The sequence below is a fragment of the Diadema antillarum genome, unplaced genomic scaffold, assembly GCF_040938485.1.
Source record: "Diadema antillarum isolate AM-2024a unplaced genomic scaffold, OU_Dant_1.0 seq00000445_RagTag, whole genome shotgun sequence".
Lineage (NCBI taxonomy): Eukaryota > Metazoa > Echinodermata > Echinoidea > Diadematoida > Diadematidae > Diadema > Diadema antillarum.
The window spans coordinates 168,299-191,100 of record NW_027271419.1 but is presented as its reverse complement, the minus strand read 5'-3'; the positions used below and the strand labels follow the sequence as shown (position 1 = coordinate 191,100).

Genomic DNA, 22,802 nt, shown 5'->3' with positions numbered 1-22,802 from the left:
GTACAAGTACCGTGGATCTAGTACGTAGTAGGCGTATCTCGTGTGTACACGCGTGTGGCCGGCAAGCTAGCTGCTGTACGTATCCAGGCAGCCACTCGTTTTGTGCCATTGGCATTGATCTGTGTGCTGGTACCCTTACCAGTCATCGTTTGACTCGATTTAAACTCGAAATAAACCTCCTCCTGGGTAGGTTTAATTTAAACCCAATTTAGACCACAGCTGGACTTAGTAGAATACAAATTAAACCTGGGTTTAAACCTGGGTCTAAACTGGTGGTTTAGACTCAGGTTTAAACCCAAAAAACCCACTTTAGACCCAGGCGTGGGTTTAAACTCGGGTCTAAGTTTTTAGCAGAATACGGGCCTCAGTGCGCATGCACATGAAGAGAGGCCGAAAGAGCCACGCGTCTTCTGGCCTCTCTCCTCCAATCACCGCAGCTCGCGGTGACAATATTTGTGTATGATGCGTACACACACACGCACACACACACACTTGTCTCAGTGGTAGCATTGCGCAATTGCATGCACAAACTTCGGTCGTTCGGAGTTTACGTACCATTAGGGATGGCGATCGGCTGCCTTTAAGGTAAAGGGACCTAGGTGTGAACCTCACTATTGATTTCAACCCATGCGTACTGCATTGTGTGCTGAAAGTTGCCAGATTTCCCAATATAGAAGCCTTTGTGACGTCATAAACCCTCAGCTGCACGGCGCGCCTCACCCCAGCAGAAACTAGAGCACTTGGCACTTTAGTACGCGCAGGCAAACCTCAAATACGCGCAGCCTGAAATCCCAAGTTCATTGACCCTGCCTGCCAAAATGTCAAAAATCCTTCATAAATTCCCCCCAAATTCTCAGATCACTGCCAAAAGTTAATCGTTTGGTACTTGTGTCATTCTCAACCTTTCCTGCAAGTTTCATTCCAATCCGTTCACTGCTTTTTGAGTTATTTTGCACACAGACAAACAAACTAACTATAAACTAACTAACGAACTAACTAACGAACAAACCAACGGTAACGAAAACATAACCTCCTCCCTTGGCGGAGGTAACAAACCAACGGTAACGAAAACATAACCTCCCCTCTTGGCGGAGGTAATTAGTTCCATTATACGCGTGACCATTTTAGCTGTCTCCTACTCAGTATGGTTCTACCTGGCTACCGGATGCACCTTTCGGTCGTCCCGCGGAAGAAGACCGGATCTACATGGGTTTCACCACTTTGGGACCTTCCTACAGTTAAAATTCTACTACACCAGAAAGTCAATTTGTGTCCTGGTTGAAATGGCAACCTCTCTGTATTGCTACCCTTTTGATTGCTTGTTTCCTACGGAAAGCCTGCTACAATGTTTATCATAATTTATTATCGTTAAACATCAGAAAGGTCTTTCGTGCTTCATAGCGAGGCGGTCTATCAAATTGAGACCTTGATCTACTACTTGGAGCTTGAAACACCGGAGAAGTAAGACGAGATGTGGTACGTGTTAACTCCACCTGAACGGTAGGCCTAGGTATCTGACTCTGAGTCTGAGGATAAATGAAAGGGAATGTATGACGAGGAAGACGCAGTCATCTCCCGTATAGCCCTCGTGAATGATGTGTAGCGGTTGTTGGTTGTTCCATGGTAGAAGTGCGGGTCTGCTGTGAAGTCGATGGACTCGATAAAGTATGGCATTTTAGGCCCAAAATCTGGCTTTGGTACCCAGACTGTGGGAACTACCTTCATCTATACTACTTGCACCTGACAGTGAAATATTCAGACGCGGCTTCTTGAGGGTCGATGGACCTGCTTCACGCGAACCTTCCTCATTAGCATCATCTGGTGCCTCTGACGGAGAGGTGTTGTTTGCTTGCAGTTCTGAAAACAAAGGAAACGTACAGTGTATGAAATAGGATACCAATGTCCTTTTTACGGCTGTTGTGTTTTTATACCGTATGGCAAAATATTTAACATAAATACCATTTCATGTTTGTCTCGGGGTACTGGTTACCCAAGGATAGAGACTTTGCTTTGTTTGAACTGCGCTTTCAGAGACCCTGCAGTCTTCATTACCGCTGCATTGACCAGTACCCTCTGGTCACCTTAGGTAAATGATAAAACGTCTTTTCCAAGAATCTAAGCACTTGGCACGTGAAGGTCAATATGTTTATCCACTACAGAAACCTTCACATTACAAAACATAGATAACATTACAGAATGTGATTAAGAAGAACAACACTAATCAAAGTTTAAATGATTGATTTTATTTTCCGTGAAAAAGATGATGGCTGGATAGCCCATATTCAGCGATGCCAACATGACATCGCTGGTTTTCCATGGAATCCAGAACGTCAAAATTACCAAATACAATATAGACAGGTGATAGAATATGAAACAGATGAATCGAGAAAAAACAGCACAATTACATATTTCACTATTACAATATTGGTACATGCAAATAACAAAAAAAAAGGACGATACAAAGAAAAAAAAAGGATAACATAATAAGCCATAAATTACTTTGCCTGAACTAAATAGAGAAGACAAATATTTCTTTAAATTAAAAAAAAAATGTAAATCAGTATATTGATAGGCAGTGACCTTTACAGAATATCTACACTGTATTTAGATTTTAATATCGGAAGGTCTTTTCAAATATTCAGTTCTTGGTTTTAGTAGTCTTAAGCGTAAATTAATTCTAAAATACAAAAGAAGACAAATTACTCATTACTTTATACATGATAACAAGAGAGGGGTCCTGTTTTCTTTGATCAAGAAGTTGCCAATTTAAAGGGTTATGCATCTCAAGAACAGAAACGTACTAGTCAGGTTGCAAACTTTGTGTAATTCGACCAGCCCTATTCTGTATTTTTTTTTCGGGGGGGGGGGGGGGGGGGAGTTCATCGAAATGTTTCTTGAACGATGAGCCGTATATGTGGCTACCATATCAAAATGAGGAACAATAAGTGATTTGTATATCAGAGATCAATTCCAAAACTGACTCAGAGTGTCTCAGTCTTCCAAGAAAGCCGACCATCTTTCAAATCCTCTTCAACATGTTTTCAATATGAAATTGCCTATATTGTCATCTCACAACAAATTTAAGAATGTAAAATGATGTACTTGATCCACGGGGTGTTGTGCAACAACCATATTGAACGAATCATGTGTAATAATGATAATTATTACCTATACGAGGGAGTTTTGCGAGGCAATTCCGGTTGTTATTTTGCAGGGTTAAAGGTCAGGAGTTGTTATTTTGCAGGGTTAAAGGTCAGCAGTCAATATGCTTTTCGCCACGTCGCTGCGTAACAGTAACAGTATGTGCAAACAGTGCAGTCTTCCGGTTTGGGGAGGTGGGAAGAGAAAGAGTGGAATCTCTCTCCGACCACGAAAAGAAAACATTCCAGGACGTCCAGGGTGTCAGTTACACGCACCGCAGAAGAACGCTGATAAATCAACTCATACAAGGTCGACCACTTACAGCAGCACTATAGGCAATGACTAGTCCATTTGTGATCAGTAAGTGCACAGTGACCATCAGTTTTACAACTCTCAAACTTTAACAGAGAAGTAAAAATAAAGTGTAAGAACGTTCAGAAGTTTGAAGTTTGCCTGCTATAACTACATGTATCTTTGAAGTTGGAGTTGAATGATATACATTGATGAACAATTTTGCAATTATTCAACATGTTGATGGTCTACAGGTAGTCAAATGTGCCTTGATCTGTATCATATATAGTGTGTAGCCGTATTTACATTTTTCCTTAATTTACGTACCTAGGGGGATAGGTAATAATTATGATATTGACTGGCCTTTCTTTCGGGAGGTACCAGATAAATATTGCCCGCGCTGAAAACATATTGCCCTCGTCTTCGACTCGGGAAATATGCTTTCAGTTTGGGCAATATTTTCTGGTACCTCCCTCAGGGCCAGTCAATATTATATAAGTATAACAGAGAGATAGCGATATTATTTACCGGATGCACCTTTCGGTTGTCCCGTGGTAGAAAGGAAGGCCTGAATCGGACTTAGTTGTGACGTCGATGGACTCGATAAAGCATGGCGTTTCGTACGTACTATTGTACCTCTCCAAAGTGACGGTGCAAACCGTACATGCAGCTTCTTACGGGTCGGTGGACCTGGTACGCGATCCTGCGAAGCTTCTCCGCTATTATCGTTTGGTACCGCTGACGATGAGGTGTCGTTAGCTTGCAGTTCTGAAAGGAGGAAACATACATCATAATGTCTAAGTAATGTTTTTTTTCAGTTTCTGTGCTATCGCATGGCAGAATGTTTGATGTACGATTTCACGTTTGACCCGGGATACTTGGAAATGACAGGGTGATAACGGCAAGGAACTGAGGAAGAACAAGAACAAGTGAATTGATGTGATTTGCGTGGAATTTAAATACAGCAGCCGATACTGTCAATTCTCTTCATCTGTTGCTCCGCACGGGGACTTTATCCATTCAGCATTACAAGCAAACTATCTAACGCACGAATTAGAATCCTGTAGAATCAAAAGAAAAATAACACACGGTAAAATATCAAAAATAGAATTATCTATCGTGCAAAATTAATTGTAATAATAGTAAATTCATTAAAAAATATATTATAAGCAGTCGATCTCAAAGAAACGCTGCTTTGAATTGTATCAGTCAGAGGACATGGCCGGAGACATGAACTGGAGGGGGGCGACTTTATATAAATGTTTTAATAAAACAGTCGATACTGCCAATCCTCTTCATCTGTTGCTCCACACGGGGACTTTATCCATTCAGCAAACTTCACGCTAAAGCGGGACATTAGAAACAAGTCAAATTTAACTCTATGAAAGAGTGGCCAGTGCAATCTATGCCTCGATGAGAAGGTCATCATCATCCGAAACAAAAACGCGCTCAACAAAAGGTCCGAACTTGTAACAAAATGTGCAGACACCGGAACAGGCAAACCATCCATGTGTCAAGCCGATCCACCGCACCGCATACTCGTAAACACAGAAGCACATCACTTTGAAAGTCAGTCTGCCTGAAGGTCGCAAAGCAAGCGTGAAACCGCCGTTGGCGGACAAGGCACCAAAGCACAGGTACGCCTATAATACGCTCTGCTTTACAGCATCGAACACATTTCATCAATCCTGATCAAACTATAATATTCCCAACGGATGTATACCAAACGGATATATTATATATGGTATATATATATATATATATATATATATATACATACATATTGGAATTTTCCACGTGTTGGATTTCGAATGTTGTAATTATTAGAAGAAAGAGTCTCAAGTGCGCCATGGATCCAACGATTACAAAATTTTTTATTACAAAATTTTCGGTCTGCCTCAGACCTTCGTCAGTGCAAAGACAATAATGGACAATCATTGTCCATCATTGTCTTTGCACTGACGAAGGTCTGAGGCAGACCGAAAATTTTGTAATAAAAAAATTTGTAATCGTTGGATCCATGGCGTACTTGAGACTCTTTCTTCTATATATACATACATATACATATACATATTTTTTATTACAAAATTTTCGGTCTGCCTCAGACCTTCGTCAGTGCAAAGACAATAATGGACAATCATTGTCCATCATTGTCTTTGCACTGACGAAGGTCTGAGGCAGACCGAAAATTTTGTAATAAAAAATTTTGTAATCGTTGGATCCATGGCGTACTTGAGACTCTTTCTTCTATATACATACATATACATATACATATTCATATATAATGTATACATAATCATACATATGGGCCGTGACGCGAGAAAAGGACCCTTAGGCCGTAAAATACCGAAATTGAGTTTTCACCGCCATATTGAAGAGCGAATTCTGATGTATTTAGATATGAAAACCGTTTTTTGAAATTCCACTCCTAAGTGCCCCAATTATGACATTTAAAGAAGCATGTTTTAACCAAATCTGCAACTTTTTACGCGTTTATGCATGCGCGCGCGTAAGTCATGGACGGGGAACACTGTGCCCCTTTAACAGCTCAAAGTCCCACAGTTTTGTTCCGTTATTCATCAAAGTTGGAATCTTACCCCCATCAAGTCTTGTCATGGATGATATGATGTAAAAATTAAGTATTCTATGAAATCATCGTTGCCATGATAACCATGAAAATAAGACTTGCATTTCAAATTCTAAACGAATTTGGGCTTTCAGTATAAAACACGCATTAGAGAAACATGTCGTTGGATATAGGTAACAGAATGTATCCGATTGAGAAGTGGATGTGTGTATGTGTGTGAATGTGTACTTGTGTGTTATCTACATGTATGTACATTGTAGATTTGTGTGTCTGTCTGTTTGTGTTTGAGTGTATGTAGGCCTGAGTGTGAGTGAGACAGGAAGATGATAAGAGACCATGTTTTTGTCGTGCGTGTTTAATGTAAACTTCAGTCATGTAAATAATGTTTGTGTTGGGTTGTATGTTAAAGCCCAAACAAAGTTCTGGTAGGCCTGCAAAAGTTGTCAAATTTCGCTCCCAAATGTGAACGTATGCTTAGGAAATGTGCAGGATAACGATGTTATTACAAGATATTCGATGGGTAACGACGAAAATGCGAAATATTAACCAAAAAGGTTCAGTCTCAGAACTTACCCGAACGGGGTCAGGCTAAACTCGGACTTGGGGATAACTCGGCTTCGCTTTGACGGCGGGATGAGTTGTAATGGTTGTCCCTCTGATTGTACAGTGTTGTCCTATGGGAGCCGCCTGTATAAACTAGCGCTTCGTGTTCTGGCTTCTCGCAGTAATGGTCCGAGTTGCTACAACGCGCGCATCCAAAACCTCTTTTGCGCGCAAGCAAAATTAGTGTGCGCCTATCAAGCACCTCTAAAACAATCAAAGGCCCTTGATAAACAACAACAAAAACTCCAAAGACCGCGCGTCTCAGCAACTGAGGACCGCGCGCTGTCATTTTTGTTTCAAGTGTTTTGTACAGGATTACGTTAGCACGCACTTTCCTGTCCATTCAGTTAGGCCTCATTTGGTACTTTGCAGTGGCCAGTAGAATGTGGCGGTCACTTACTGCGTGTGAATTGTCTGAAGTAGGGTCGAATTTTTCCCGAGACCGAGTTAGTCTGGAGCCTTCTGGAATAAAAGTCGGTTTTCCTACTATTATTATTTTTCTCAAAATACTCCAAATCGACTCATCATTCCGGCAAACTGCGTCAGCCAGGTAAGTTTCTTCGTGGACTCTTTCGATATATTGCAAGTAAAAATGAAATGGTGCTAGACGGGTTCTCCAGCACTTACCGAAACTTAGTTTTCACTTTAAGCCATCATTGTGTTCCCCTGCATGTGAAAGTGGATGTGTGTATGTATGCGTGTACATCTGTGTGCACTCGCGTGTATGTATATTGTAGTAGTAGCGCCCCCTAGCGGTTTCACCCTAACCCCCCTGTCTACAGGGGAGGTATAAAAGGGATTGCCTGTACGCGCTATGGAACGCCATTAAGGAAACAATACAAAATTCATTTCACTCCAGCCAATATTCATTTCACTTTTCACAATAATACATTTCACTTTTAAATTAAAATTCATTTCACTTTTCACAAAAATACATTTCACTTTTGCATTAAACTTCATCTCACTTTTGACAAAAATACATTTCACTTTTGAATTAAAATTCATTTCACTTTTCACAAAAATACATTTCACTTTTACATAAAGATTCATTTCACTTTTCATAAAAATACATTTCACTTTTAGATACAAATTCATTTCACTCTTCACAAAAATACATTTCACTTTGGCGTACCATATCACTCAGACGAAACCATTTCACTGCGCTAAAACCATTTCACTCTGATAAAACCATTTCACTCTGATACAAAAAAATACGTTCCTCTTTTTTCCCGGCCAAAAGGTGGCGCCAGTCTGAGAGGAGTCACAGTGCCATGGCACTTTGTTAGCACTGAGCTGAGGTGAGTAGCCGGCCAGCTGGCCGGCTGGCTATGCATGCAGTACTATACCTAGATTTACTGAGAAGCCAGTCAGTCGGCAAGCCCGAAAAAAACCCGTCTAGAATATCCAAGTCCTCGCACGCGAGTTGACCCCGCAAGTCATAGAGCGCGATTGGAGAATCGTTTTGAAATGCTCATATCTTGGTCACTGAATTACGTTTTCACATGAATTTTCTTTTATTTGATAGGTAAAGGTTAAAACTTGGATGCTATCTTGTTGATTTTTCCAAGAACGACATGAAAGATTATCAACTTCGTGGCTAACTAATTGCAGATGTTCCGGAAATAATGGATACAGATATTCTTCTAAAATTCTCCTAAAAGTCTTCTTTTTCATCGTGGGGCACCAACAAAAGTTATATCATGTAAAAGGAAATTTATTCAGCTTTAAGATGATACCTAAAAGTGTAATGTGATGATTTGTAGATGGGTCAGCAGCCAGCTGATATCATAGGGATGTCATTCCTTTTTTTCTCGGCACGAAATCGCGAAGTAATGTACTGTCCCACATATAGAAATTAACGTGTGCCCTCGATGCCTTTGTACGTGTGTGTTACTGTATGAGCGACCCCAGCGTAAATACACGTGGTCAGTTTCGAGCGTCTAGCTGTGATATACTGTGCTTGTGTCTGTCATTAGACATTACGTACTAATAGTCTACAGCCTCTTGCTGGGCCTCCCTCTCTCTCTCTCTCTCTCCCTCTTTTTTTTGATTGTATGTCTTGTTCTTGTTATTCATAATACAATGTATGCTTGTTTTGTTTGCTTTTGTCCACCCTTCTGATTTCGTCAACAGGAAGTGTCTGATTCTCAGTTTCATTCTGCCATCAATCATTCACATCACTCTCTCTCAATTCAAAGCATCCTAAGCATCCACTCAAATATATTATAACCACTACTTATACCGTTCACTCCGCTAAAGTGAACACAGTTACATTATATCAAAATTCCGCTTACATTATCCACTTTTTTTTTACATGCTTGGTTATAACAACATTTTGATATAACAAAAGAAAGCTGTTGATCCCAAGGACTTCACTACATTACTTCACTCTATTACTATAGGCCTACCTAACTAGGCAGAGAAATTTACATATATTATTGCACGTGCCATTCTCATCAATTAATAAAATACCTTTTTTTTCATTAATAACAACAGAGAAAGGAGCACAATCCACAAGTTTTTTTTTCTTTATAAATGTATATACATCTCCATATATATATATATATATATATATATATATTTGTTTATTACATGTAAGTGTTGAAAGAACTACATTGCAGTTAAGTTTCAAGGTATCCACCAATCTTCATGACAATGTATCACACACATAACAAAAAAAAATAATACCTAAAGTAAGAGCTGCATAAGCAGTCTACAGTTTTATCTACTTTTTAGCAGTATAGTCAAATGCAGTTTTAGATCATTTCATTTTTTTTTATTTATAACTCTCATTTATTTATTCATTCATTTATTAATTATTTTTAATTCATTTTTTGGTGGTGGTATTGGACTCAGTCTCCAGCCAAGTGGCATGTAAGAGACCTGCGAAAGGTACAACTGTCAGCGGTCTTGTGAGTACATGTAGGAACGCGAGTAGGATCAGTCTGTCTTGACTACAACAGTGATGTACAGTGAACATTTCAAAAAAAAAAATTCTTCTGGTGAAGCTCAGTAATAAGACAAGAGCAAATGAATGTACCAGGTAGTTTGAACAATTGCAGAGCTACATTGTATGGAGCAGATCTGTACAAATAAAATGCCGGCAAATTTTAACACTGGCAATAAACAAACTATACTGATACCGATGTTGCACAAACATGAAACAGTTGTGAATATGGCTTGAATGTTATGTAAGTGAATAAAATCAAGCAAGAATACCACAAATGTTTTGAGGCAATACTCTGTAAATTACATGCCATCTACACTTTTGGCAAGGTTTCACTCAAATGATACATGTACAGAGATAACTTCATTAATAGTTCAAACTGCATGAATGTTTGAGGGTGTACAAATGCCCTTGAGTACTCTGAAGGCAGGTACACATACGTGTATCTACTATAGTATTCAAATCGCCAAGGTTTCACACACATGAATAGAGGGTGACAGTAAACTGGCAGCTGCAAGAGCAATTTGAAGGTGTACATGTATACATATGAAGTGTACTTACTGGAAACAAAATGAAACATGTACAAAATATATAAACTTCATCGACAGTCCAAACAGCAGAGAATGTTTTGAAGGTGTACATATGCCCTTAAATACTTTGAAGGCAAGTACAATGTATCTATTGGTCACACTGCCAATGTTTCAAACACATGAACTGGCAGCTGCATCAACAATTCAGAAGTGTACATACTACATATGAAGCAGGGGCGGATCCAGGAATTCCGTAAAGAGGGGACGCGTTTACAAAATTAAAGGGGGGCGCATGCACCCCTCCCCCCATTTTTTCTTTTAATTTCTTTTGTTTAAACAAAAAATAAAGGGGGGCGTGCGCCAGTTGCGGTCCTAACTGGATCCGCCAATGTATGAAGTTCACTTACTGGAAACTAAACAGATAAAAAATTTTAAGTAACTTTAAAACATCAATATTACTGGAAATCGAAGCAGACAGATTAGATTTGGCCTTATAGCATCTTGCAAAACATCTATGTGAAGAAATCTTTTATTCCCAACTTTAGCATTGACTGTATATAATCTTATCTGAAATGTCAAAAGGCAAACTAATCATCCCAACATCTCTGTCAACTGAATACACATGTATCAGTACATGTACACAAGCAGTATCATACACATTTAAAATATCTGTGTGTCACTCTCTTCATGGTTATGACTGAGTGAATGATACAAATGTGTATTCGAACCCCTTACCAGTAACAACACTCGACAACCCTGGGGTAGACTACAGGCCAACATGAAACCCCCCCCCCCCCCAGGTGTTATAATAATCTGCTCATCTTACCTTTCACAAGGTCCACAATTTTTCTTTATAGGTATCTAATAAGAGCATGCCCGTTCAATGCGAACATGTTCAAAATTTTGGTTGATTTGGGGGAAGTACTAATGTAATGTATCATCTATCTAACTGTTGTGTCAAAATCTTCATCTTCCTTATCCCTTCTTGACCGTTCAATTCCTTTTGGTGACATACCTTGTGTATCTTCCTGATCGAACAGAATTCTTACATCTTTGAAACCTCTTCTGAAATGGGTCACAACCAAAATATTAGCAATAAAACATGCATACATGTACTAACTAAACCTCTTATAGTGCTTCAGTGATGATGTACAAATTAAATTCATACCTTCAGCAACAAGACATGCCCCTGTCGAGTAATGGCTGTACGTCCAGATACTACTTCATACTGTACAATGTACTTGCTTCCATAACATTTATCAAGAATATCATGAAGGATAATATTTAGTTTAATCAGGGCTCATAATTCTGCCATCTGTACAAACTCCAAAGTAATTTAAATGCACATAATTTAACATATACTATCTTGCATAGTTCCACACATTGATGTATCTGTAATGGTCGAACTTCACATTTACTACAACAACCGTGCTTTTCAAAGAATATACATGTACATCCTCTTTACTAAAAATGTTACCGTAAAGATGAATGAAGTTGATATACAGTAGCATACTGTAATATGTTACAATTGTATATCAACTTCATTCTTCCTATTGTATCATATCACATATTTAGCACCTTTCTGAGGTAGGTTATCATGATCACATACTGCTCCAGGTTTTTCAATGGAATGAAAAAGTTGACAGGTGTACTAATCAGTTGTTTCTATTCTTGTGAGGAAGTCACTCAGCGCTTGCAAAACAGCAGTGCTCTCCTTGATAAAAATCTGTCAGAGATTGAATGGTACGTGTGCATCCAAGAAAACAAAATACACTATAGAACTGACAGTGTAGATCTTCGCGTTTATGTCATGCAGATTTTCCTGGAGGCCACAGAGAAGAGAATCACCTTAAATATGCATGTTCCATCGGTGTGATGTCAGGTACTGGGGATACCTACATATACAATGTGACACAAATAGAGAAAATTAATCATAGATGATATTATAAACCATTATTCACAATAACATGTCCGAAAACATTATGTTGGAGTAAACCCCAATTCAAGCAGAGAGAAACTACAGACATGCACTGTACTATGGTAAACATATGAAGAGTCTGTTCGCAAAAACCGATAAGTCCATTTTTGAAGATTTTCAAGTACGGTCTCTGTCATAAAGTACAAAATAACACCTTTTAAATGAGATATTGGTCACTACATATAAAAGGGCATTTTTGAAGTTATGGTCAAAAGAAGCAAAAATTTTCTTAGTATTCTCTTTATTTTTCCTGACCTTTAATCGCAAATATCTCCATTTGGCAAATATGGACTTATCGGTTTTTGCGAACAAACTCTTCATATTATTCTGAGAATAATTGCATTCATTCAGACACCCTCGTAAACTTTATTGTTACAAATTGTAGATGCGGAAGACTAATAATACATCTCTATATTTACTGACACCCTGTATACCAACTTGAAAAATTCAAATAGCCTGGTACTCTATTAGTGTTAACATTGCAGCCGGGTCAACTCTTAAACATGTCATGAAAATTATGTTTACATCAAATACTAGAATCGCTCTTGTGCCTTCTTTCTCCATGCGAAAGAAAAAAAAACTAATAATAATAATAATATTGAATCTATATTGTTCTTGTTTGTATTAAGTGATGAGTAGGTGCCTAAATCATATAATTAACTACTAAGAGATGAAGACTAAGACCCTGTTTATTATAGACAGCATACACATTGTACACTGTACAATTTTTGTGAATAAGTTGTAAATTCAAATTTACAAATTGCCATCGCCACATACAATTGTAGGCCTACCGCCACCGGCCTACACTGACTCACTGTACACAACACACGATATCACGTAACTGCGACAGCCGCCACACGCAGTGTGGCGGCGCGGTCTCCGGGGCTAGATATCACGAAGTTCCAATTGAGCGAATGAACAACGCTAATTTCAATATATGGGACTGACCCTGCACCTCCGCAGAGATCGTTAACAACGGTGCATTTACGGTCCGAAAAAGTCCCCTTCCGCACTAGATGCGATCACGTGACCTTCCGGAGGACTAGAATACACTATTTGGCCTCTAAAAATGCAATCTTCAGGCCTAATTTTTAACAAGTTATGCTTCTAGGGCACCGTCGATCTTGGTATCTGCGTAAAGCACGAAGTATTGCCGACCTGATGAACAAAAAATCACATCAATCCCCTTTTTAGATGGGTCAGCAGCCAGCTATAAACACGGGAATGTTTTGAAAGAGGAAAAATACTATGTCAACTTCGAGATACTATTTAAACGGCAAAAAAATACTCATTTTGAACCGGATAAAATAGCATGTCGATCACAAGAAGTCAGACATCAAACTTACCCCACAACATCGCTGTTGAAAAGCGTTGTAAAACACACGTTAATTATTCAGCAAGTCAGGCGTAGATTCAATTCTCGATGTAGTATGCATGTAACGGCACGAGCGTGCATATTAGTGAGTGAGGCCGAGGCGAGGACCGTCGACTGCGTAGCTCGCCTCGCGTCGCTTCCGCGCCAGCGTAGCGCGCTAAATCTAGGTACTGCATAGCCAGCCGGCCAGCTGGCCGGCCACTCACCTCAGCTCAGTGCTAAGTGCCATGGCACTGTGACTCCTCTCAGACTGGCGCCACCTTTTGGCCGGGAAAAAAGAGGAACGTATTTTTTTTTTTATCGGAGTGAAATGGTTTTATCAGAGTGAAATGGTTTTAGCGCAGTGAAATGGTTTCGTCTGAGTGATATGGTACGCCAAAGTGAAATGTATTTTTGTGAAGAGTGAAATGAATTTGTATTTAAAAGTGAAATGTATTTTTGTGAAAAGTGAAATGAATCTTTATGTAAAAGTGAAATGTATTTTTGTGAAAAGTGAAATGAATTTTAATTCAAAAGTGAAATGTATTTTTGTGAAAAGTAAGATGAAGTTTAATTCAAAAGTGAAATGTATTTTTGTGAAAAGTGAAATGAACTCTAATTTAAAAGTGAAATGAATTTTAATTTAAAAGTGAAATGTATTATTGTGAAAAGTGAAATGTATTTTTATATAAAGTAAAATCAATGTTTGTGAGTGAAATGTATTTGTTAAAAGTGAAATGAATATTGGCTGGAGTGAAATGAATTTTGTATTGTTTCCTTAATGGCGTTCCATAACGCGCATCCCTCAGTTGTGACCTGGAACCTGATTGAAAGACATACTGACTGAGCTACAAGACAAGTTACAGTTGCAACTCACCAGTAGTGCCGGTAAGTACTACCGTTACTACAACAGTGGCGTCACGGACAATTGTCCTACTTCCTGTGCCATTGTTTTCGTGGACATAGAGCCGCATTTTAGGCTGACTCCGCTGCCGCTATCATTTTCGCCAACAGGCGTTGCACTCCTATACCGCACCGATACGCGAAGGGTGGAGCACATGCGACGGAGCCGAGGCGAGAGCTCTTGGCAGCGCGAGGGAGCTTGGCGGTGTCCACGTTTGTCGATTGTTCCTGTGGTGTAACTCGTTTTGTGCTTGTTTTGTCTACTTGTCTTGGTGTAATCGTTTTCATTGGTAATTTTGCTTGTTGGGGAGGAGGAGTGTGTTGATTGTTTGAGTGACAGTGCGTGATTTGTAACATCTTGCACTAGACCAGGCCCACCTGTATTCAGGGAGCTCCAAATTCATTGAAATATCATCTTTTCTGATTGTTCTAGTTGCAAGCGTGTTTCGTTTGTTAGTTTGATTGTCGATGGTGTTTGCTGAAATTATTCTTCGGCGTGATTTCAGCTTGTGAGTGCGATTGTCATTGTTTGCGTGGTGCGTTTTTCTTTTTAAACGTGGTCCAGGTCTAGATCTCGGTCTAGCCCTGTATACGCGTTACGTGTATTTGCGTGGTGGTCGTCTGCGTGCTAGATCTACAGTTGTCATAATTGTTTCACGTGTTTCGTTCCACACGTGTGTCTCGGTGGCTTGGGTAGGTGGACCTCCCTTGCCCCATTCGTTGCGTGATATCACTGTATTCGTTGCGTGTTGTATCCCTGTGTATACCTGTGTGTCCCAGTTCAGGCGAGTTTTAACTTGCCTGATATTTCGCGCGATAGCGTTGACGGATAGCTCGTGTGTGCGGGGTGTATTCACTGCACTCGCTAGCCGTTCTGTCAAAGCTTCCAGTGTGTTCAGGCTCTGGCGTGCACAGTTCTCCACGTCCATCGTGTGTAAGGAGGGAGGGTATTTCCCTGCGGTGAGCTGCGCGCCTGTTGTGCTGGACCTCTCCGGCATCGCGTTCCCCTTTTAGTGTGTATTCGTATAGCGCGGCTATTCGTGTTCTTCTTCTGTTTTCTCTGTCGCGCCCTCTCCTACTTTTCGCGACCTGCGAGATTCGAAGCGCGATCACCTTCCTTTCTCGATCGCGTTTTCTATTGTCGCGCTCATTCTCTCCTTGTTTGTTGCGTCGACATTTTCACTTTCTGCTGTCATTCTGACTGTTCTTGCCACCTCTATTCTGCCCTTTCCATTGCTCTCCTCTTTCTCTCAAGCTGTTACTTGTGGAACGTTCGTGTTTTTCTATTTTCGCGGGAGTATTTTGCCCCGCGATTAGCGGCAGCGGAAGTCTGTGCTTTTCCCCACTTTTTGTGGGAGGTATCCCCCTTTACGTGAGGGAGTGCTACGTCCTTCTTTTCGATTGGGAAGGAGGGAGGAAGTTGGTGGGCACCATTCACTCCTCTTTGGTGAGGAGGGCCTGTCATTATTTTCTCCTTTACTTAGGAGGATTGGATTGCATTTCTCCTTTCGCTGTGCGGAATTGCAACCGTTTATACAATAATTTTTAATTGTTTGTGTGACTGTCCTTTGACTGGTGCTACAATTTGGCTCATTCATTCTGCATCATTTTGCGGTGCTGAAGGACATCATTCCGGTGAGTGCACTGTATCTGATACATTACTCCGTTAACTTTTGATTTGTTTGTTTGGACTATAGATTATTACTACTTGTTTTGAGTATCTGTAGTGTATAAACCTTCATGCTGTTACTGTCATTTTGGATTGCTTTGCAGATACGAAAATAGTTTTGTATCCGTAACCGCATCTGGCTTAGGCCTACTGCTCATGTGCTGGATTGCTGCTGTGTGTCGGGTGTGTCGCATACATTGATTGCGTGTTGTCCTTTTCACTGGTGCTGGTAAAGTTAATTGTGACTGATTGTTTTGCTTCTGCTTTTGTGTTTGTACGGTAACTTAAAGCCACTGGCGTAGCCAGGGGGGGGGGGCGATGGGGGCGGTCGCCCCCCCTAAGATTTGGACCGGGGATTTGGGAGGCGGAAAAAAAAATGCGTGTATACTGTATGCATGCACATACATTTCATTCAAAGTGTGCACCAGATCGTTGAATTTCAATTCAAAATATGCAAAATCTCTCGTGCTTGGGAGGGGGTATCCCCCTCCCAAACCCTCCCCCTCTGTGCCTCTTTCCCTAGCTAAGTACACTTTTTAGATTTACAAAAAATTCTGAATAATTCTGAGTGCACAAGACTTATCACTTATATTCCGAAAACTGAAGGTTCCCTCATGTATAAGGGGAATTTCCCCTTTTAATCGACCCTTTCCTCCCTCAGCCCCCCCCCCACCAATCAGGTGTTTTTTGTTTGTTTTTTTTGTGGTGATTTCCCAAATGTTGATTCCATCAAATATGCGTGTACGAGATATCTCAATTTCAACCTTAAAAAGATAAAAGCTCCATGGGAAGGGAAGGGTAGAGTTAACACTCGCCCACGCCTTCTCCTGTGGCTATACCCAGATCGCTTTATTTCAATTCTAAAAACGCAAAAGCTCCGCGAGCGGGAAGAGGAATCCCCCTTCCCCTAAGCTCTACCTCACTAGACTTTATACATACGCACAGATGGTGCACATTCGGAATATGAGCTAAATTCCGTGATTTTAACACTTCGATGAAAAAGTATCGCACCAAAAATTTGCACCAGATCGCTGAATTTCAGGTCTGAAAACGCAAAATCACCTTCGTGTGGGAGGGGATATGCCCCTATCTACACCCTCGTGTGCATGCTTTTTCTGTTTGATTGCTGAACAGACAGCGTTCATGATACTCAGTGTAAGAATTAGTACAAGAAGACTTGTGTATTCATATTATACCATTTTATAGGCAAATTGTTCAATAATAATCTACACTAAAATATACTGCAACCTTAAACAAGTAGGACTGTTTCAACTCGTTTAAACACGCAAAAACATGCATCAAATTGCACCATTTGCAACATCAAAATGCAAAAAGTTCTCACCGTGGGAGGGGGGGACACCCCCCTCCCACACCCTCCCCTACCCCCTCGCTCGCTCCGCTCGCTCGGATTTAGTCGCGTTCATGATATTCAGTGAAAAGAATTGATACAAGAAGTGTATCTAAAATTATACCATTTTATAGGCAAATTGGTCAATAATAATCTACACTAAAATATACTGCAACCTTAAACAAGTGGGACTGTTTCAACTCGTTAAAACACGCAAAAACATGCATCAAATTGCACCATTTGCAACATCAAAATGCAAAAAGTTCTCACCGTGGGAGGGGGGACACCCCCCTCCCACACCCTCCCCTACCCCCTCGCTCGGGTTCAGTCGTGTTCATGATATTCAATGAAAAGAATTGATACAAGAAGTGTATTTGAATTATACCATTTTATAGGCAAATTGTTCAATAATAATCTACACTAAAATATACTGCTACCTTAAACAAGTGGGACTGTTTCACGTCGATAAAACGCGCAAAAACATGCATCAAATTGCACCATTTGCAACATCAAAATGCAAAAAGTTCTCACCGTGGGAGGGGGGACACCCCCCTCCCACACCCTCCCCTACCCCCTCGCTCGCTCCGCTCGCTTGGGTTTAGTCGCGTTCATGATATTCAGTGAAAAGAATTGATACAAGAAGTGTATCTAAAATTATACCATTTTATAGGCAAATTGTTCAATAATAATCTACACTAAAATATACTGCAACCTTAAACAAGTGGGACTGTTTCAACTCGTTAAAACACGCAAAAACATGCATCAAATTGCACCATTTGCAACATCAAAATGCAAAAAGTTCTCACCGTGGGAGGGGGGACACCCCCCTCCCACACCCTCCCCTACCCCCTCGCTCGGGTTCAGTCGTGTTCATGATATTCAATGAAAAGAATTGATACAAGAAGTGTATTTGAATTATACCATTTTATAGGCAAATTGTTCAATAATAATCTACACTAAAATATACTGCTACCTTAAACAAGTGGGACTGTTTCACGTCGATAAAACGCGCAAAAACATGCATCAAATTGCACCATTTGCAACATCAAAATGCAAAAAGTTCCTACCGTGGGAGGGGGGACACCCCCCTCCCACACCCTCCCCTCCCCCCTCGCTCGCTCCGCTCGCTCGGGTTCAGTCGTGTTCATGATATTCAATGAAAAGAATTGATACAAGAAGTGTATTTGAATTATACCATTTTATAGGCAAATTGTTCAATAATAATCTACATCAAAATAAACTGCTACCATAAACAAGTGGGACTGTTTCACGTCGATAAAACGCGCAAAATCATGCATCAAACTGCACCATTTGCAACATCAAAATGCAAAAAGTTCTTACTGTGGGAGGGGGGACACCCCCCTCCCACACCCTCCCACACCCTCCCCTACCCCCTCGCTCGCTCCGCTCGCTCGGGTTCAGTCGCGTTCATGATATTCAGTAAAAAGAATTAATATAAGAAGTGAATCTAAAATATATACCATTTTATAGGCAAATTGTTCAATAATAATCTACATCAAAATGAACTGCCACCATAAACAAGTGGGACTGTTTCACGTCGATAAAACGCGCAAAAACATACATCAAATTGCACCATTTACAACATCCAAATGCAAAAAGTTCTCACCGTGGGAGGGGGGACACCCCCCTCCCACACCCTCCCCCCCTCGCTCGCTCCGCTCGCTCGGGCTCGGTCGCTTCGCTCCCTCGCAGACTAATCGCCCCCCCTAAGATGAAATCCTGGCTACGCCGTTGCTTAAAGCGTAAAGAGATTGTGTTTTCATAAATATCTGTTTTCCTGCAAGCACAGATTTATTTCTCTAGCATTGCCATATTCTATTCTGGTTTTATATTTGTAGGTCCTAGACTCCTGAGTCTTACCCAAGTTGAGTTGTTACTGTGACCTCCCTATTTTTGTGATAATAAGGGAGGAGTGAGATCGGAACAGCTGTGATTATATTTCAAGTGTCATCAGGCAACAGAAACGAATTGTAATTTCCCATTTTAGGTTCGTAATTAGTAGCCATATATGTTTACAATTGTATCTGGTGTTTGTTTTGAATAGTATTTTGGTAGTGTTTGAGTAGTAAAAACTAAAGTGAGTAATAATTTGTGTGTCAAATGATGTGTCACTGATTATGATAATTACAGATTGTGGTAATTGGTATATCATTGGTCAGTACCAGTGAGTATATGTTCAAGGTCTTTTCTTCATTAGTACATGTTGATTTAGTTTAGTTATTGGTACCTGTTTTAAAACATATTCGTTGAGTGAATAGGTTGTTTGCATGGGTGCTAGTCATGGCGATGCCCATTAATTATTTATCCCGTAGTGAATTTGTACGTCTTGGATTGTCATTAACCCAAGTCAATGACATTTTGAAGCTCCGGAATGAGCATGGAAATGTCACTCAGGACTTGTTGGAGTCCTCTGACATCCCAGGGATCGAGGATCTCATCCCGAAATTTGTGTTCTGTCCGCAGTTAGAGCCTGAAGAGTCCTTACCTTCAGACACTGCGACTGCTGATCCCATTGAGACATCAAGGGGAGGAGTCCAGTCTTGGGGGACTTCCCCATACCCTTATGATGTATATCCTCCCCTCAGGGAGGGACAGCCAGGGAAGACCACTTCTTCCCAGGTCGGTCAGGCGCGCGCCGCAGTGAATAGTCACCATTCCGTGCAGCGTCGGATCCCACAAGATATCTGTTATGGGAAGTCATGCGAAGGTGGTGTTGGCTACGACACCTCGGCCTCCGACTCCCAAGAATGCGAGGGTGAAGGAGTGGGACGAGGGTTTCAGTGATGCGGTACCCCTAGGTGGAGGAGTGGGAATGATAGAGAGTACTCCGGGGATAGGGAGAATGCTCACTCCGTACCAAAGGAACGTGCACACTCGCGTACAGCGAGGTGGGATCATAGCGAGGCCCAGTGGGGTAGGCAGGAGGCGCGCCATCCTAGCCCGGTCAGGAGGAGTGAGTTTTCTGACTTCTCCGAGGGTAGGCAGGGAACGGACTTGTCTGACCACTGGAGCTACCAACCCCTCCCAAAGACTGTTACCTACGATGGAACAGGTAATTGGAGGGCGTTTTACCGCAAATTTGAGGCATTCGCGAATGCGAGAAACTGGAGCCCGGACCAGCGTTTAGATCAATTATGCTGGTGCCTGTTGGGGAAGGCGAGCAATTTCTTTGAGCTTCTGATGAGTCGCGAACCGGAGTTGAAATATTGCGAAGTCATGTATCGCTTTGCAAAACGGTTTGATAGTCAGGAGCCAGCGGAGGCAGCGCAATTAGAGTTCAGCACTGCCCGTCAAAGCGCGGAGGAATCTCTGTGCGAATGGGCAGATCGTTTGAACGAACTGGGAAGCCGCGCGTTTCCAGAACTCCCAGAGAGAGCGGTGCAGCAACAGCTGGTACTCCGTCTATGCCAGGGGTGTACTGACAAGGAGGCAGGGTGGTATGCCCTTGACCGACACCCCCTGAATGTAGACGACGCAGTGGAAGCCTTACGGTGGTATCAACACTCCCGTATAGCAGTGTATGGCAGGCCACGCCAAGTCAAGACCATGGCCCTCAACCCAGAAGATGAGGGAGAATCCCAGGACTGTAGGGTGGAAAATGCCCCCTTCCATTCAGGTCAAGGAGGTACACGAAATGGCCAACCTTTGCCCACAATGGAGCGCCGATTATCAAATTTAGAAGGCTCTGTTGAGCGACTGAGTAAGAGGTTGGATCGCCTAGCATCCATGGAAAACATACTGGGATCCATGGGAAGGAAGCTAGACAACTTGTCCTTAGGAAAACAGTTGAATCAACAAATGGAGAGACAGAACCCCCGTAATTCTGGGGGAGCTCCAAACTCTCCAGGACAGCAACCCCTTTGCGTCCACTGTGGAAAGGAAGGGCATGTTGAAAGGAACTGCCCAAATATGTCCAGACCTAACAACAAGAAGGTGCCACTCAGGAAAACCGAGGAGTCAAACTCGTCGGGGTCGGAGGATTAGGCCCTGCTCCGACCTGCACAACTGAGGGCCAACCTTCCACTGATATCCAGTACAGTGCTGGAGATGAGGATGGCAGTAGCCAGCCTGAATTTATCCCAGTATTTCCTATATTGTCACCAGACAGAGAGGGAGTAAACCAGGTAGGCGATGCACCCTCTAGTCAGAAAGGAAATACAGGTCAGTCAAGAGATGAAGATAAATCCTGTGGGGTGAGTCCCTTGAGGGAGTTGGACCCTCAAACACCCCTAGATGAGGTGGCTGTATGCAAGGTGAGATCAACTCCCTTGTTTGCAGTACCTATAAAGGTAGGTAACCATTCTCTAAAGGCAGTGGTGGACACTGCGGCGGAAATATCAATCATATCCCACAAGGTGTATGAAAAGTTACAACCTTGTCCACAAAAGATCAGGGATGTGTTTATTTCCGCAGATGGCCGTGATTTGAGGATGCCAGGTATGATTGTAGACCCCATTCGGATCAAGCTAGGGGGTTGTGAGTTCTTGACGGAGGTTTATGTGGCCCCTATCGAAGGTGAAATGCTGTTGGGGTTAGATCTCCTCCGTAAGTATAGAATTATACTGCACCTACAACATTCACGGCTAGAAATTGGGAATGTTCAAATCCCAATGATGCATGGTGAACAGTCACCATATGGACGAGCTTCTTGCGTGTGCTTGTTGAAACGCGCAATCATCCCTCCAAACACCTTGAAGAGGATTACTGGTGTGATACACCAGCCAGAGAAAGATTTTGGGATTAAGTTTACCCAGGGTGTATGCGTGGCGGTATCCCACGCTACTTATGCAGTAAGGTGAAAGGGATGGGTTAGGCATAGATATCAGGGCCACCCCCTGTAAAGTGTTAACAGAGGTGTAACAAACCACCTCGATGCTTTCTCCTGTGATTGTGGAAGGTGGATTTATCACACCTTCCAGGTAGGGGTTTACCCTGCATAACTCCCCAGGATGCTGGGCGAGTAGCTTCCCTGGTGGTTAGGACACTAGGGAGGAGTATGTTTAAAAGGCGATGAGGAAGATCCCATCACCTTTCTTGGGTGTAAGAAGTACACCCATGCCTGTTTGGAGCTGATACAGCCCAATACCTGTAAAGAGAGTGGTGGCTGCCACCACTAGATATTAGTCCTATAACCTAATGGGAGGATCAGACCCCCACGCAAGTATAAAGTATAGTTTGTATAGGATTTTGTAGGATAAAAAAGATTTGGTTAGGTATCTGTTTGAAAACAAAATTAAAGGCATTTTTGGTTTTGGTGGCCAAAACAACATAATTGTTATGGTTCGCCAACTAAGTTTCTGTTGCATTCTATGCACGTATTTGTTTTAAGAATGTTTTCTTTGGCGGTTTTTATTTGTATATTGGTGTTCCTTGTAATAGGAACAGTCTTATATTTTGGGACTCGGGTCATCCCATGAGAGGGGTGTTTCC

At 41.6% G+C, this 22,802-nt stretch overlaps 1 protein-coding gene across 1 annotated transcript in view; it reads right to left on the bottom strand.

Moving 5' to 3' along the window:
• Positions 1 to 415: 415 nt before the first annotated feature.
• The window catches only part of LOC139732707 (uncharacterized), a 34,870-nt gene continuing 12,483 nt past the window's right edge, over positions 416 to 22,802 (bottom strand). Inside the window, exons 2-3 of the mRNA XM_071643560.1 lie at positions 3,961 to 4,200; positions 416 to 1,857 (exon numbers count right to left, since the gene is read on the bottom strand). Coding sequence (XP_071499661.1) covers positions 1,676 to 1,857; positions 3,961 to 4,200 — 422 coding nt within the window. The 3' untranslated portion in view covers positions 416 to 1,675. The remainder of the gene's footprint in view (positions 1,858 to 3,960; positions 4,201 to 22,802) is intronic.